Below are 18,894 nucleotides of genomic sequence, written 5' to 3' on the forward strand. Positions count from 1 at the left end.
ATGATAATCAATATTATTTAATGATAGAACTTAGTAATTAGACTTAAAACTTGATAACCATGTATGAATGCATATTAGTCATTTTAACTGAACTTCGGACTGGTGGTGGTGTTTTTTTTTTTTGGTCATTCAGTGTTTCTGTAAAAAAAAAAAAAAATTGAGGAAAAATGGACAAAAATACTGATTAGATAATGATATGAATTCTACTAATAAGAACAATATAAAACGCACCAAGGACTAATGAGCTACTGGATTCATGAATATTAATCAGGTTGTGTGCGTTCGCTGGAACTGATTTGCTGAAATCAAAACAGGGACGATAATAGGTAAGCGCCAGCCAATGAGATTGCCGTTTGCGCATTAGTTCCGCCCACTACCGGAGAAAGCGGTAGTTCTTAAAAGAACCCCTCTCTCGCGCTGCGTGTGTGTGAAACAAAGCGACGGCGAGTCGTGCGCCTTCACACTAGAGTTTACGGTACGTTAAATACAGGTGCGTTGCACATCCATTCAGATGAACTGAAAAACAGCACAGATCGCTTGGCGGAAAGGGAAACTGAAGCGCTCAGTCAGTGTTCGGCGAGTGAAAATATATCGGAGCTAAACTTATACTTAGCCTCCAACTCACACTGGCGAGTAAAATCTGAGAATTTATTAGCCATTGGCTAATATTAGACATCATTTAGTCGGCCAGAGTAAGATTTAGTCGCATATATGCGAGTGATTTACTCGCAATGTAGAGGGTTGGATAGTGAATTGGTGGGTTTTTGTTAAATGTGAGCCAAAATCATCACAATTAAAAGAACCAAAGACTTAAACTACTTCAGTCTGTGTGCACTGAAGTTATTTAATACACGAGTTTCACAATTTGAGTTGAATTACTGAAATAAATGAACTTTTCCACGACATTCTAATTTATTGAGATGCAATATTTCGCAAATTTCAAATGACATCATACTTCTGTACCTTGTAATAACGCTGCCTAATTTAACTTTAGAAATTTACTGTGATTTTATTTAATTTTTTGACAAAGTAATATAGACTTATAATATTGGTATTTATTATCAGCTGTTAGGGTTAGATTATGCAAAAAGATACAATTCTAAGCAAGCACACTCACAATCTTACACTGTTTATTAGCAGTCCAGCAGACTTCCTCTTTTCCATCAAATCACTTGCTTGATCGTTTAGACTCCTTCATTTTGTTTTTGACTGCTGTCATAACCTTTGTGTATGAGATGCGATGTTGATAAGATATGAATGTGTATAAGATATGAAGAAAGCGTGTGGAATTTTCTAGTGTCCACCCAGACGAATAGCTCCCTTAAAGCTGTTATTCAACACATTATTTGCCTTAAGCTTTAGAGCATATTTTCAAAATAAGCCAGTGTGTTGAAGTATCTGGGGTAGTGGAGGATGTCTGAGAGCCAAGGGAAGGAAAAACAAAACAATGAGAACAGTATGTTTATGGGGTAATAATAGTCCTCTCCTAATGTTTTCTGTCAGAGTGGCGTCCTGAGAAACTTCCAGTATGTAAAATCTCCAGATGGCCTCACTAGAATTAGGGAGACACCGATCTATGAGTTCGAGTAGCAAACACTGCACTGTGAGAGGGATCGAGAAAGAGACCCCTTGTGCGAGTGTGTTTGTGCTTTTGTGCTCAGGAACAAAAAAAGACTACCCCTCCTTTTAGATGGTCTGTTCATCCAATTGGAGCTTGCATAATTTCTTTAGAGGACAACCACAGATGTTACCCTTTGAGATGAAAATGAGCAACAGCCATCTTTCCCCCAACATGAGCTCATAAACACACAAACACAAAGCCTTATTTTTGTCTTAATTTGTTTGTTTTATTTTTTACTTATTTTATTTATTATTTTGCATGTATAACTTGTATAATTAAGTTACATGGAACCAATTAAGGTTTTGGTGTCCTTACAGTCCCAGCCGAACAATAAATAATCTCAGGCAACATATGAACTGAGACTAGGCTTGTCGGCATATTCAATAATTTCATGTAACTCATCATGCCATAAAGTGCATAGTTATTACCAGTTTTGTTATTTTTAACTAATAATAAAACTATTAAAATATATTTTTTGTTAATTTAAATAAAGCTGAAATAAAATAGAATATAAAATTAGACGAAAAACTTTGGGTTGAGTTGACTATCAGTTTCAATCAACCTTCATTTTAATGAACTGGTACCGATTCTTAAATCGTTCTTTAATATTTTAGTCAAAACTGTTAATAAAAAGTCATGCAACATGCATTACATTCACCTCAGGAGTCATTCAATGTCCACTGCTTGATAGTTAGCTCGAAAAAAATAAAAAAAAATAAAAAAAACCCCAAGACGATTAATTTGGCTAAATATGCCATATTACATATTCAATATATTTTTACTTAACCAATTAGTAATGTCTTAATGTATTTTGAATAAATCTGTCATGATTTTTTTTTTATTACAGGCACTGTTTAATTGTTCATATTTCAACAACAAACTGTAGTAGAAATATAATTGTGTTATTATATATAAAAACATCCATACATGCAATTTAAATGTTTGGTTTTGAGTGTTTATTATTATTATATCCAAAAATAAATAGCAACTGAATTTAATAGTTTACACTAAAACTAATAAAATGACAAAGCACACAACATAATTACTAAAACTTACATTAAAATGAAATCTGAAAATACAAAAAAAAAAAAAAAAAATAGTAAATACTATATAGGCTAAGTATAAAATATACTAAAATAATACTGTTCCATAGTTAATGTGTTAACACATTTTTATCATCTTTATTACAATAGGACAGTGTAGAGTAGACAGGAAGCAAAGTGGGAGAGAGAGGTAGGTGGGATCTGGAAAGGTCTAGGGTTGTGACGGTGAGGAAATTTTCTCACCGGTTAATCGTCGTGTGACAACACCGGTAATACCGGTATCACCGCGGGGGCGGGGCGTTCCCTCTTTTCTTCACTTTCCTTCGCTTTTAAATAGCTTGTAAAAGTGGTGTGCGCATTTTACTTTCACTTTCAAATAGCGGCAATTCGGAGAAAAGCAATTGTTCATTTTTAGTTCGTTAGAATTTTCCCTCTTTTCCTCACTTTCCTTCACTTTTAAATAGCTTAAAAGTGCCGTGCACATTTTACTTTCACTTTTGAATTAGCGGCAGTTCGGCGTCAATTGCTTGAATGCAACAACAAAATACAACGTCAAACTCACTTTAGCGTATATATAAAACATAGAACTATTATTAACAAAACAAATAAAAATACACCATGCTATAGGGCAAGCTATGCCTAATATAAAATAACAAATAACTTACATAAAGTTTAATAGGTATACAAAACTAGAAATAAGTAAAAATGTATAATATATAACCAAATAAATAAGAAACGTAGAACGTTTATTAGCAAAACGAATGTCAAATAAAATAAATAAATGACAGTTTAAATAAAAATCAGCAAACAATGTGGAACCAATTAAATAAGAAACGAATGTTTAAAAAAACTTCCAAAATCACCTTAGATAAACGGCAAAAGTCAACAGGCTTTTCAAAATCCAAAATATTGCCAAACAGGTGCTTTTGCATCTAGTTTTGAAACTAAATCATCCGCTTGTCTTGTCCGTCTCACCCCACTCTTCTTGTCAGTCAGCTCGACTCACTCTCACTGGATAAATGAAATCTGATCTGTGATGCGACTGTCGTTCAGCACGCTGCACTGAGTAGCTGCGTTCAGTTTTTACTTGTAGTGTCTGTTCTTTTACTGAACTAAATGATTTCTATTACTATAAAAAAATCAAAACGACGGTGGGGGTCGGTGACGCGGTGGGCATGTGATGTAACCGGTGTTGCGGCTTAACACCGGTATCACCGTCAACACCGTCTATCGCGGCAAGCCTAGAAAGGTCCTTGAGCCTAGATTCGAACTCGGGACGCCCATAATGCAACGGAATTATACGTCGGTCGGGATGACCATAACGCAAAGGCATTATGTCGGTGCTATGCCCACTAGGCTATCGGCGCCTAAAAGGTTTCTTTTTAAGAAAAGAAAAGAAAACAATGTGCATGTTTTGGGTTCCGCAATTCATTTGGATGACACCCTTAGTGGAATGTAAAGGGAATGAAGAGGGAATTTCCCTACTCTTTACTTACATACAAGAAAGAAAGCTTGAGATTTAGTTTAAAGTCAATTGTAAAAGTTCAATTATGTTATCTGAAAGAAACATTAAATAATTAGCAAGTACAAAAGATTGCAACTAAAGAATCCTTTAAAACAGATGAAGTTTACCAAGAAATGGGTTAACAAGAAGTGGGCAGTGGAAATGCATATGTGCAAGTAATTGCAGCTGAACCAGGATGTTTTGCAGCTTGTAAGAGGTCTTAAGGGAAGTGGTATGTCACTTGCAACAGAAGCACCACTATGAGGAAGTAGATAAAAATGAATCAAGGTACTCAACTTGGATGATCACATTCTCTTTTCTGGGCTATGATGCAATGACTTTTATTCTATACTGAATGCCAAAATGAGCTTGTGTGACTACAAATCTTTTACTAGACCCTGATCTATGGCATACTCTCTAATGATAAAAAAAACCCCACACATACATATATATATATATATACACATACATATGCATGAGTTGTGGTACCAATCACTGAATCTACACTTGTTCAGCATGCTTCACTATGACTAACAAGGAGGATGACTCTGAGGTCAGCAGGAAATGTCTTAGCTCTCCACTGATGCACATATGCTAGTCAGGTATTGAGCTCCTATTTCACAGAAGCGCATGGGGGAAGAGAGAAATGCAGAGATTGTTAGGTCTCATGACTCTATTCTGGTATCAAACATTACTGTATTTATCCCATTTATGTTTTGTGGAGTCTTCAGAGTAAATTAAGAATCTGTGCCATTTGTAATGTATTAAAACAACATCATCAACAATAAAACTCTAGAGAAGAAAAAGAATAGTAACCGTCCTAAAATTGTCTACACCTCTTAGGAAAGCACTAGGAAATTACTAAAGGCCAAAAAAAGGAATATGAAATCAGGAACCACTTGCATTCTTGCATAATTTCACACATAAGCAATGCTATGCACATACATTATATTTCAGTGTTTTCTCTGCAATTCTGTCCTTACTGATTACAATTACACAAAAAATGTATTAGAAAAAAATCCATGTCTATATTGATTTCCAGCATGGGACTTTATATATAAAAAGTAAAAAACATTAACTAATTAATCGCATTTTATTTTTTGCGATTAATCCCACCTAACCACCAATAATTTTACATTCAATCTTCAAATTAATGTACAAACAACATAAAAGACAGTATTTTTTTTATATTTGTTTAATGGCATCTTTTTTTATGACTGAAGGCCAGTATCAATGATACCAATACTGATTTCTCTATAAAATAGCACCCCCCCATATTTAACCATTGACTATAGCCATTCAACATTCCAGTATAATTGAGAGCAATCAATTTGAACATTTATTAGACTATAAAAAACAACAAAACATATTTACCTGTGCCCTTCAGCAGAAATATACATAAATTTAACTTATCAAATACTAAATTCTAAATTAAATATAGATGAATCCTTAAAGCTATAAAAGTAATTTTTTCTTCTTTGTCCTTTGATTAATAGACATCACAGCAGCTGGTTATTAGGTTATTTTGGCTATTTCTTTAAGAGCTGCTGCTGAACGTGAGGTGGATCTGACACGCATCATATTTTCTCTCAACTCTTTTTACCTTTTCTGACCCACTTCAGGTCTTAAAGTCTCTATTAATGAGCTGACGAGTTGAATCGGGTGTGTTAGATGAGGGAGACAGTGTTGGGCTGCTCCAGGACAGTTTTGAAAACAATTTCAGAGACATATTCTTAAATTTGACTCATATAAAATATATTACATGCATGCACAGTTTTAAGGCATCTTTAATTGCCTTTTGGTAACTTCATGACTTAACTGACCACGACATTGCATGCACGTAGATTATTTTGCACTTTGATATGAAATGATACAGGCTACAGCGCACGCCGGCGCCTTTGTGCGTGCAATTGAAGAGCATGTGCTGCGAGCACAGTACCGTTTCCGCGCTCACTTGACTCGTGCCTGGCGCTGAAGTGAAGTGGAGCGTTCTGCGACTGAATAAATGCACTTGTCAAGAGAAAAAGTGACAGAAGCAGCAGTTGTGAGTGGGGTGGGCAACCCTAGCCATGCCCCTGCGTTAAATGCGTTAAATATTTTTAATGCGTTAAACAAAAAATGAATCACCTGCATTAACACACTAATTTTGACACCATTAAAAAAACAAAAACTAATTATATATATATATTAGGTGTGTAACGGTACGCAGAAATCACGGTTCGGTACATACCTTGGTTTTGGGGTCACGGTTCAATAAGAGTTCGGTACAACAGACATTTTTTTTCTTCATTTATAAAAAAAAAAAATAGTAGTGTTACATTCATGTAGCATGAGCAGTTGTTTTTGATTTGAATTAGATTGTATAATTTCAAGATTTAAAGCAAAAACAGAATGGTCTGACTTTAGATTTGTGAAATGATGCTACATAAGACACCTGCACAAAACCAAAACAGCAGACAGACTAAATGAAAATGCAGATTTATTCTCTGACAGCAGGTGGCGCTCATGGAACAACAGCGATACAGTGTTTCCTTCATTACCGCTGTAAACAAAGCAGCTGCACTTATAAACGCTACTTTAATATGCAGTATATGGCGGTAAGATGAAAAGAAAATGCCATTGAAACATTTCTGAAGATGGTCAGTTCCTCTCAGAGATACATTCATATAAACCCCTACATATTTGTCTTCCTATATTTTGAGCATCGCGAACATTGAGCTTGATCTGCCTGATACAGTATTTTCTCCTCTTTACAGACCTCATTGAAATTCCACACAAATTACATTTTGGGAAATGATTGCAATGCAGTTTGTGTGCAATTCTGGAATAGAGATCAGCCAAAATGAAACTAAAAACCGGTTCCGATTTATATCCGGCATGCCATCCGAACTCACCGTTCTTGTTTTGGGTTGGTGCGTAGATTGTCTCTTCTTCTGTTCTTTCCTGTTGTGACGGTTAGCGTTGCATTGGATTTGGAGTTGGATTGATCACCTATGACTGACTGTATTCGTCGTTGACTGCATGAACCGAACCGTGACGTCCGTACCGTGATGGTTCGGGACGAATACATGTACCGTTACACCCTTAATATATATACATACACACACACATACATATATATATATATATAACATTTTAAAATGTCTCTACTGTCCTTGTTTAATTTTGATAATTTTTGTGGCAGTGATTTAATTAGTGTTACATTTTTACAACTACTTGAAGTAAAAAGTTGTTCCACTTTAACAACATTCTTTTCTTTTCCATTGTACTCCATCTAGCTGTTTTTAAACACAAGGACAAAACTTAAGTAAACGCACCCTAAGAAACCAAAGTTTGACCACCCTAATTATAGAGGGCTTCCTTAAGACAAAAAAAACCCAACAACAACAACTAATCATTAAGGCAACGCACCAGCTAGTTGTTCTTATAATTATGTGATCCCTAATTTATGGTAGTAAGGCATGCTTGGTGGGTTGTTAAGCCAGAATGTCACATTTTTACAGAGCTATAAAAGGTACATGAGCTACTGGAGCATGTGGCCTCCTTTTTATACATATTCAGAGTTCAACATTTAATACAAATACAAAATCATTTTATGTTTTTGCACTAATTAGCTAGTATCCTAAAATAGTATATTAGTGGTCATTACAAAACAGCTGTTTCTGGTAAGAGTTTCACATTTATTATTCATCCCAGATTGCTTTCAAGACTCCATCATGCACATGACTGGAGAAGGAAAATTTCATGGAAATGGTCCGCATTAGGACCACAATTACATAAAATCCTTGCCTCAACATAGCATATGGTAGAGGACCTTTCCACACCGTCACGTTTACAATCATACAAGTGCTTTTCCAGAGCAGAAATAGAAGCAGACAGACCTTTTAGTTCCACAATATCTTATATCCAAAGAAATATCAATAATGCAGGCCTGTGTTGCATAACTAGTGGGCAAGTCTTGGGAAGCTCCACGGCATAAGTTCAACAACAAATGTTCCACAGATCGGTTCTGATCTGCTCCCAGCCTGCAGGCAGAGTTGAAGAAGCTGAGTCATTATAGAAATAACACGAAGACAGATCCTAATTCGATTCCATGTGAACCACAGCATGTATTCCATCATGCATCTCAGCTCAGCATGAGCTCCTTCGTGTTCAGCATGCAACAGAAACTTAGAATAAAATGTTACCAATTTAAAGATAAACAAAAAGAAAACTCTCCTCAAAATAAAGATGATCAGTCTAGTTCAAATATTTATCATAACATAATAGACTTTATTTCAACTTGATTTATGAATTTTTTCCAGTTTACATAACCTCAGTGGCAAAGTGCTTCCCAGGCTGGGCCTAATGGTCTCTAGGAGAAAAGAAAAAAAGGAAAAAAAAATAGATACTCTGAAAACCTGGCACAGGGCTGCAGCCTCTCTTGAGGATGCTGCCAATCTTTAAGAGAATAACATGTCTCTGTGATTGAAATTCTCAGTCTGTAAATCTTTTGAAGGTGCCTTTTCAGGTAGTGAAGGGGAATAATCAAACAGCTCACACCACCAGAGGAAAGTGTTATATCTGACTCACAGACATGACATGACACAACACAACATGTGACCTGGGTTGAGGCGATGCTGATAAAGAGGGTTATTTTTATCAGCCATCTAAGCAGGTTTACAATAGTAGCAGTTTGTTTTTCTTGTTTCTTTTGGTCTGGAGACTGGACCAAAAAAAGTAAATGATGTGTTTATTAGGGCTGCAACAAATGATTATTCCGATAATCAATTGATCTAATGATTATTACAACGATTAATCGACTTATCATCGATTATTTCACTGATTAATCTGTAGACTTCAGTTGATTATTCAGCTTTTGCAATTATTTAAAATATTGAGTTATACATATTCTAACAAATAAATGAAGGTAGTCACTTAATCATTATGTAATTACAATTATTATACAATTAATTTATACAAATAAACATATTTCGCACACAAAATGATGACAGAGAAACTCTCTCATTTACCATTTAATTAGCTATATGGAAAAGTAACTGAATGACATTATTATACCTAACATCTCCTTTTGTAAGTCACATGGATAAGAAACAAAATAAAGATAAGATGTTTTATTCTTATTTTTGAGATTATGCATAACATAGTCTCTCTTAAAATACCTTATAGGGTCATGATAATCAAAACAGTCCTGAGCTAGATCAAGATTGATCTCTGCAAACCAAACTATCACTTTAATTAAATATTTTTTTCCCCCACTAATAAAAAGATTATATAATTAGCTAGCTCCACACTGGAGAGCTGCTTTATAACAGCAAATCAAGTTGTAATTCTAACTAAAAGTGACACTAACTCTGGTTTTGATTTAAAGCTATTGCATAAAGTGCTATATAAATAAACTTGACGTGACTGGACTTTACTGGAGTACCGAACTGCTGAGCTAATACAAATATCCACATCGCTGTAAGTAGATGCGTTCTTAATAGTGGTAGACCGATATGGGTTTTTAGACAGCCGATGCCGATATCTTGGAAAGCAGGGAGGCCGATATAATTTTATTTATATTTAAGAAATTTTAAATCATTTGAAAATGGATTAAAAATAATTGTGTAAAATAAATAAACATACTTATACTTTAGAAGACAAAGCATTTTTCACAAATAAATAAATATTTAATAAAAATCTAATTAAAAAGGAAGTAAACACTGTAACCAACAGGGCACTCAGTATTCTGGGAAGTTTGTGTGCATTGGGAATCAATTTTTTTTTTTTTTCAAATAAAGCCAATGTAACACTCATTTTACATACAGCACGCAATGAAAATGACATGAATATGACAGTGGGCAAAAGCATAAAGCGCAGCATAATTTGAAATCACTAACTTAGTTTAAAGTTTGTCGATCGCGCGTCTCCAGTGCAGCTGAACTCTCCTCCTGTCAGCATTCAATTTGCACAGACCAACCGTCACACAGAGAACACGCGATCATGCAGAATACACATGCACACTTGACAAGATCTCACAAGTTGATCCGACTAAGTTTGCAAGGTTTGTGAAATTAAATGTTCATTAGTCATTCAAAGATTTGTTTAAATGATATAAATGCGTATTTGCTGAATGTTGACGGCAAATGAGAAAGTATTATTATGTTAGCCTTTCTATTACTAATAATATTAAAGCAATCATTATAATACTTTTTTGTATACATTTTAATTCCTTTGTTTAACAGTTTTATCTGATTATTAGATATATTAGACCAAACTGAACGACGACACTGAACAAGACGGAGAATGTGAGCACTGTGTGCTCAGACACTGCCGTTCTCAGCGCCGTCATAATAAAAGTCCCGCCTGGATCACATCGGCCAAACAGAAAAACTTATTGGCTAATGCCGATATTTGAAAAATGTTTATAAATATCAGCCGATATATCGGTCGACCACTAGTTCTTAACTGCTGCTTTCTCACCGCTGTCATTTTTTGTTGTTTATTTTGTGATTAAGAGGAAAGCGTGCAGCATATATTTACATATTCATCCAAACGCCGCTCAGCAGCTTCAGGTTCGGCTGTGTCTTCTCCTGAATTGCATCCAGGAGGGCTGAATTACAGTCTTGCTCTACAGCACCACACTGGTCAAACCACATTATTGCAGGCTCTTACATTTATTAGGTCATATGAGATCAAACGGCTACTCAACAACAGAAATTTGAAATTATCTACATTGTTGATAATGTCAACTTATCGTTTCAGCCCTAATGTTTATTTATGGTTTTCTTAGCATTCACACTGTCACCGAATCTAAAGATAAAAACAAAAAGTATAAGGATACGGTCACAACCTGGGGTGTGTTTCCCAAAAGCAACTATGGTCGCAAGGTCCATTGTTACCAATAGAGTTCAATGGAACTAATGACCATAGTTACTAACAATGGTTTTGTTAAATGCACCCCTGATCGGATGAGTGCATTTAGCCTTATCACAACATTGTTTTGGATGATCAGCAAGTTCACCGAATACACATCATATTTTGTGAAATTACCAATCATCCAAAACAATGTGTGCTGGGATAAATGTGCTTGATGTACATGTATACATATGGTGGTATTTCTACCAGCTGATAACTCACTAAGAGCTTATAAAGAATACCTCAGTTGGACACATGGAAATCTGCTGTAATGAGACGGCTGTTCTGACGCCTGTACCAAACTGTAATGGCCAACAATAGCTCCTAAGATGAGAAGAACCATGTATGCTTGAACATTTTTGCCTTTTTCAGGTCGCATCTTGTGACATTACATCCTGTTTTTGGTTCATTTAGATGTCTTAGGTCCACACTGCTTTCATAATTCAGTCAAACTGCAAACCTGCCAAGTGTAATCATGCCCTAAAACACAACCAAACTGACTTAGACAAACACATCTTTCTTTGTCTCACTTATTAAAGGGGAATTTTTTGCTGAGGTAAAGTAACTGAAAAACAAGACATGTATTATATAACCATAAAACCAAGAAATGCATCTTCTACTTGCTTTTACAGGGCCTGGCCTGTACAGTCATGAAGTCTTAATGTAAAACACCACTTAACGCTGCTGTGTAGTGCCTGCACATGGCCCATGTTTTCCTCTCAGCTGAGTGAAACTACAACAAATCCCCAAACGAAGTGTGATCAAGCACAATGCATTTGAACTGTACTTATGCAACAGCCTGCCAGCTTCATGAAATATAAAACTCCAACCAGGAGCAAACCAGTCCAAACCTATTAGGACTTTGTTTATGGAAGGGATTTCTGGTTATCAGACAAAACTGATCAGATTTTCTAAAGAGCCCATTATTAGGTGAACTTTAAGTCTCACTTTTTAAAAACAAGTCTCACTCTAATTCTCGCAAATATGCAGAACATGACACATAAAAAAAACATTTGCCTGTAAACAAACAGAAATTAGCCATTGCATCAACATTTCTCTTTGGCATTATCTTCATAAAAATAGTTGATGTGGGTATTGCAGCACTGTAAAAAAATTAGTTGGTCACCAAAAAAGGTTGCAGGTTCGAAACTCTGCAGAGTGTTATTCAAGAGTCAATAACACAGCAAGGACATGTTTGGCCAAGTAATCACTGCAATATTTTCTCCCTCTCTTTTTTGACATTAAAGGGGTCATATGATGTTGCTAAAAAGAACATTATTTTGTGTATTTGGTGTAATGCAATGTGTTTATGCGGTTATGATCGGAGAAATGACAAACAACAAGCGCTACTCTACACTGCCCAAAATTCGCGTTTGAATCATCAGTGGCAAATTCTTTAAATATAAAAAATGTACTTACAGTCTGCGAGTCAGAACAGCCGGCATTGTAGTCTACTCTACCAGGATCAGGAAACAGTCCTCCATAAAATGTGCTGGACACATCTGAATATTTGGGTTGAAGTGTTCTGGATCAGTGTTGTAAATGCAACATAACCATTGATTTCTAGTCGTGTCCTCTTTTGGAAGGCCAAACAAAGTAGTTTCGCTTTCACAACGAAACACAGCAGCGGCCTAGAGTGAGGAACAGCCGGCGGGCTGAGTGAGAGGAGGCCGGTGAGCTTGAGAACGGCACGGCCGGTGGATTCGACGATGGAGCGGCAAGCGGGCGTGCAGCAACCACATGTGACGACCCTGGGCTGGACTCCACTTCGTCCACGGTGAAAGCCGATCTGGCGATCCACCGCGCAAAGTTGATGTATTTCCTCAGCGACCAGCACAGATCAGCTCTAGGCATGACAAAGCGGATATCGTCCTCTTTTGGAAGGCCAAACAAAGTAGTTTTGCTTTCACAACGAAACACAGTGTCTCCACGGCATGGCAGCGGCGGCGGCAACAATACTACAGTGAGAATAAAAGTTACGCCTTGTTTCTTTGCGTGAACATTTGGGCGGCGTTATGCAAATATTCCCACATCATGATGTAGACTTGTGGGGGTGTGTTAGAACTAGCCATTTTAGGTAGGCGTGGTTGACTCTTAACTTTTATAAAGAATATCTCTTTGGATTTGAGACTTTAGTCTTTGCAACTTTACAGATCTTCTTTATGCACCAAGAGCTTGTAACACTTCAAAGAGAAAGCATTTTAAAAGCATCATATGACCCCTTTAAGTTTTGGCATACAGATTACTAATGTATAATTATATGGATGTTGTTACTGTTACGAATAAAATAACCATAAAAAATATAATTAGAAATTACTAAAACACCATGGAAAATAACTATTAAAAAAATCATAAAATGATTTAACCATACGCAAACATCTTTTAAAATTGCATTTAGAGTATAAATAAAGTACATTGTACACAATCGGGATATTAAAGGGTTAAGACATTAAACATCCAATTAAGCAATGACATCTATAATGAATGTTCTCAAGTTTACAAGGCAATTATAGAAGCACTGGGATTTAGTCAAATCATGGAGAGCTCAGAATGGCCCTGTTTCACAGTCATAGTACAATTTAAACGTGAGATCAGCGAACACTGGCCCTTCAGGTCACACTGCATGCATGCATGCATACATACTTTCACCCTCTGCCTTTGAAAGACGTTTCAGTGTTTTCCCCAAAGAAACATTAGTAGCTTCTGATTCGGCAGGCAGTGTCTGGCGGGTTTTTTACAGAAAATTCCGAACGCGATTATAAGATGGCATCGCAGCCAAGTCATACAAACAGCTTACAAATGTAACTTATCTGTAGTTCGCCTCCCTGCGCACTACAGAGCATACAAACAACACTGATTACTTTATGGTTGTTTCTTTGGTTGTGTAACCAACAAAGAACCTCGAGACTGACTGTTCCGAATGTTTCACAAATCAAATGTACTCACATCTCAGTGGGCGCTGTGTCAATCCATATTGCCATCGGAAGAGTTGTGATGCATGCAAGCTCTGTTGCCAAATTCCAGCGCGCTGCCTTTCGCTCTTCTTTGCGCTGCTGCATCGTGTGGCCCCGCCCTTATGCATGACGCCACCCTGCTCGGCCCCGCCTTTCCCACGCGCTCTCTCCGCAACTACACGTGCAGGCACAAACACGAAATATTGTTTATACAAGACAACGCACTAATAATAATAATAATAAAATATATATATATAATAGTTGAAAATACTGGTTTGCACTTAATTAGTTTAATTATGATTGTGACAGAGGTATAAACATAATATCTTTAATTGTGTTATTTGTTTATGTGCATATTATATTCTAGTAGTCAGTTAAATTACACTGAAGCTAAGTGACGCCACCCTGCTCGGCCCCGCCTTTCCCACGCGCTCTCTCCGCAACTACACGTGCAGGCACAAACACGAAATATTGTTTATACAAGACAACGCACTAATAATAATAATAATAAAAAAATATATATATAATAGTTGAAAATACTGGTTTGCACTTAATTAGTTTAATTATGATTGTGACAGAGGTATAAACATAATATCTTTAATTGTGTTATTTGTTTATGTGCATATTATATTCTAGTAGTCAGTTAAATTACACTGAAGCTAAACAACAGCATCTCTTAACGAAAATTTGCAGGACCATTAAGTGAGACATTTATTTGAATTGGACAGTAATGTCAATTCAATTCAGAGGCAGTATATCTCCGATTACGATTAATCTACAAATTATACTGGTGGGATTGATCCTCGTTTCATCGTGCAATGCTTCTGCAATCACAAGTCCCTATTCCTCACAAAATATGTGAGATCATGGGTTCCAAGATCTATATTGCCATCTTGTGGATGGTTGTTAAAAAACAGTTACAGTCACAGTTTTCATTTAATTTTTATTTCACTCTCTGTTTGGTGAGTAGCCTATCATTTACCACCAGTCATACAATGTTTGTACAAATAAGATATTACACGATGCAGGTTACCCTATATTGGAAACAATGTTATACCATGAAATATAAAGAAGAATTTTGTGTTCATAGTTTTCATTATAAAATCATTTTATAATACAAAACGATTTGAGACTAAATCAAAAGCAGTCTCTTTTTTCTTACAATAACATGACAATAAATGATCAAAATACCCTACACTAGGGCTAGTTGTCATACTTTTTACTCCAGTAAATATTGCTCAAATGAAGTTTATTTTTGACTATTATACTTTGGAATAAGACACAGTTCACACAGTGAGGCATGTTGTCACAATATATGAGGTGAATGTTTTGTGTATGTTTCATTGGACATTTAGCAGAAATATAAACAGTAAAATCACAAAATCATGAAACAAAAATGTAGAGGTAACAGAAATAGAAATCCATTGTTTTGGGCAATAAATTATTAATATTGAATAATTCTAAATAAGATTAAACTCATGACGTATGCTCTGGAAGAAGAGAATTTGTGAATTGTTAAATCTATACAGAAAGCTAATACAGCTGATGCATTTGTACTTATGGACATCAGAGGATGTCGATTAAAAATCTCACCTTAGATAACAGGTGCATCTACAATGAGCTCAATAACAGACTGTTATTTTAGAAAAAGAGGTGAACCTCAAAGGTCTTTGTTAGCCTCAAGATCAAATTAATACTGCAGCCCTATTATTTCTATAAATAGCCTAAACTGGGTCATGAATCTTTTCTTAGGTGGATAGATAATAATTTTCATATCACCTATTTACATAGATTCATGCGAATGTGTATTTAATATAAATGTGTATTTGATTAATATTCCCATGGCTGTTAATGTAAAACAAGGGTAAACTGCTATTTTGCATATTTAACATATGTATCTTCATGAGTCACTATAATAGTGATAAATCACTATATTTGCAGATGCACTCAACTCAGTATGTTATGTTTTTACACTGAGAACTGTATGGTGCTCTAAACTTAATATCTGTCCAGAAATTATTTTCTCAGATCAACACATACACACACACACACGCACACACATGTCTGCTTTGCTGTCCTTGTGGGGACTCTCCATAGCCGTAATGCTTTTCTACTGTACAGACCATATTTTCTATCGCCTTACACCAACCCTACACCTAAACTTACCCCTTACAGGAAACGTTTAGCATTTTTACATTCTCAAAAAACTTAATTCAGTGTGATTTTTTAGCTTGTTTACCCGTGGGGACCTCAATTTATGTCCCCACCGTGACACGAGTCCCCATGAGTCTGTGTGTATTCAGGTTTAAGTCCCCACCAGAATAGAAAAACAGGTACACACACACACACACTTGGTAATGAAACAACTGTCACTCAGAAATTGCAAGTACATTTTACAAACAATTACAATGAAACAGCAAATAACACACTGAATCAAACATGAAAGTAGGAAGACTGGGATAGTATTTTCCTGTAAAATACACTCAAATAATTTGTTTTAATGATTTATTTACAGTGAAATTCACTGCTTTGAGATGACAGATGAAGAATCTGTCATGCTAAAGTGCACTTATGGGTTTATTTTCATATAATTTAAAACGGACAACACTAGCTAATGTTTCAGCATAACTATTTCACAAGAACATGGCTGCATTTAATTAACACATTGGTGTTTTGAGACATGTATAGATCCATTTCACAGTTAAATAAACTTTTCACAGTCGCACAGCTATTTTTATTAAAGAAGGTAACTAAATACTGACTCTAGCAACACATGAAGACAGATGCTATTTTCTATACCATTACCTCACCAGTATAGATTCCTTCATGAAAATCCAATGTGCTCTGATGGCAGTGCAACTTGATATCAGTAGTGCTACAATTATTGATTGAAAATGAATTTCAGTCACATCCAGTTGGTCTCTTCAGTCACATAAACAGATTATTTTTTTAGACATTATTTATTTTGTTGAATTGGATCAGACTTCTATTTTTAAATAAGTCCCTACAGCTAGACTCTAAGAATAGTGGAGTCTGGTCCTTTTTTTGTCATTGGTCATTGCACAGTGGCCACACCAGTGAGAGACAGAACCAAACATTTGAAGGACAATAAATAATGTAGACAGATAAACAAATCAGCTGGACAGTGTAACACAAACCAACTAGTAATGTGAGCATTTAAAATTGAGAGACTGAGAAAATTGTTGTTCAGCAGCTATGCGTCTGGTAGTTTTACAGTTCCTGGCTGGATTTTTTGGAGCTCTAAGCTCAGTGTTCCTCCTGGGATCTCTTGGGTCTGATTACTGGCTTATGGCATCTGAATCTTGTGGAGATGCTGCCCTTTTCAAATTATGGAAAGTCACAAAGGTAAGGCTCGGACATATTTGCCATATTTTAAAAAGATCTGTCCATGTGTTTGATTAGACTTTAACTATATATTTAAATTATTTATCAGAGAATTCACCAATTACTTTTTCTGACAAATCAGACATACAAAGAATGAATTAATCCACCTGGGACCAGAACCATAAGCCTGCATTATATTGTAGTTGATATCTTTCACTGAAACAACAACATTTGAGAAAGAAACATTTGCCTTCTTTGAATAAAATACCATTTACACTCTTAAAAATAAAGGTTTTAAGAGAAGGTTTTAGCAGCGATGCTACAGAAGAAACATTTTGGGTTGCTCAAAGAATTGAAAAGCTCTTAAAAGAACCATTTCTTTCGTAGAGGAAAATAACATTTTAATAATCTAAAATAGAGCCACGAACAAAATTAAACACTGGGCCGAAAGCCGAATACCGAATACGGGTTTTCGATTTTTTTTCCCCATGTATTTTGCCAAGTTTTTTTTCACCATTGCATAAATTAAAAAGCCAAAATGTGCTTTTTACTGTTTTGTCTTGCTTTCCAAAAAAATAAAAAAAATTAAAAAAAATTACAAAACAACAATTTAAAAATATTTAACACTGAACATTTTAACATTCTAGCAGACACTATACCAACAAAGCACAATTTAACTTATTTACAGAACAACAGTAAAATTACAATACTAACATTTATGAATGTTAATAAGAGTTGCTTTTTCTCAACATTTATTTTGGCGGAAACGCGCAGGAAGACCTCGATGCAACAGATTTATAAATGAGTCTCATTACGAATACGTCGTATGTATCGCATTGTCACATGCCTTGTAAAAATTCATAAAAGTGTCACTGAGCAACTGACGACTGTATTAACAAGCAGATCTGCTGCGAGTCAGAATACATGCAATGCGCGCGTGTATTAGAAAACATAACTTTCTGCAGTTTATTTACTAATTGTTTAAGGCCATTTCGCGATTTCAATCATCATACAGTAACCAGCAACAATCACCCCTTCCTCTTCTCATTGAAGACATGCGATGTAGTTCTAAACAGTCTCTCGATATCGCTTGTAATGATTTTTGCGTCTTTCTCCGACAGAGAGAATGTCTTTATTATGTGCTGCATAATAGAGTGCGCCCCTCTCACTTTACGCTGGGTGCTATTTGATCGCGTCATATCATTGTTCGGTACAATTTATTCGGTCTTTTCGCTTATTCGGTTCGGTTGCCGAACATTCCTAAACATAAATTCACTTCTCGCGCACTTTAATGCCCTTTGACTGTAACGTGTACGTTTTTCTGGGATCATGGCGGAATTTTATGTGAAGTCCACTTCGCAGAGCACTTACGGTCGAATAAGACCACGCTTGAATGCTGCTGCCTGAACAAGAGACCTCCTTACTGAAGTGAAAGTGCATGTTGACTGGCACGATCTCGCGAACGCGCCGGCGGATCTCCACCAAATTCGGGGGATCCCTTCAGCTCCAGGAGCCCTCTCAAACGCC

The 18,894-nt window shown here is 35.9% G+C and overlaps 2 protein-coding genes across 8 annotated transcripts in view; one reads left to right on the forward strand and one right to left on the reverse strand.

The window, feature by feature from the left end:
* Positions 1-14,193, reverse strand: part of LOC107566790 (type I inositol 3,4-bisphosphate 4-phosphatase-like) — a 58,656-nt gene extending 44,463 nt beyond the window's left edge. For all 7 annotated transcript variants that reach the window (XR_001606551.1, XM_016252335.1, XM_016252331.1 and 4 more), the window contains exon 1: positions 14,015-14,193. The gene's annotated coding sequence lies outside the window, so the exon portion shown is untranslated. The remainder of the gene's footprint in view (positions 1-14,014) is intronic.
* A 3,045-nt stretch (positions 14,194-17,238) lies between these two features.
* Positions 17,239-18,894, forward strand: part of tmem182b (transmembrane protein 182b) — a 14,354-nt gene continuing 12,698 nt past the window's right edge. Inside the window, exon 1 of the mRNA XM_016252317.1 lies at positions 17,239-17,388. Within this exon, the coding sequence (XP_016107803.1) occupies positions 17,239-17,388 (150 nt within the window). The remainder of the gene's footprint in view (positions 17,389-18,894) is intronic.

Source organism: Sinocyclocheilus grahami, unplaced genomic scaffold, assembly GCF_001515645.1.
Source record: "Sinocyclocheilus grahami isolate Dianchi unplaced genomic scaffold, SAMN03320097.WGS_v1.1 scaffold1100.1, whole genome shotgun sequence".
Taxonomy (NCBI): domain Eukaryota; kingdom Metazoa; phylum Chordata; class Actinopteri; order Cypriniformes; family Cyprinidae; genus Sinocyclocheilus; species Sinocyclocheilus grahami.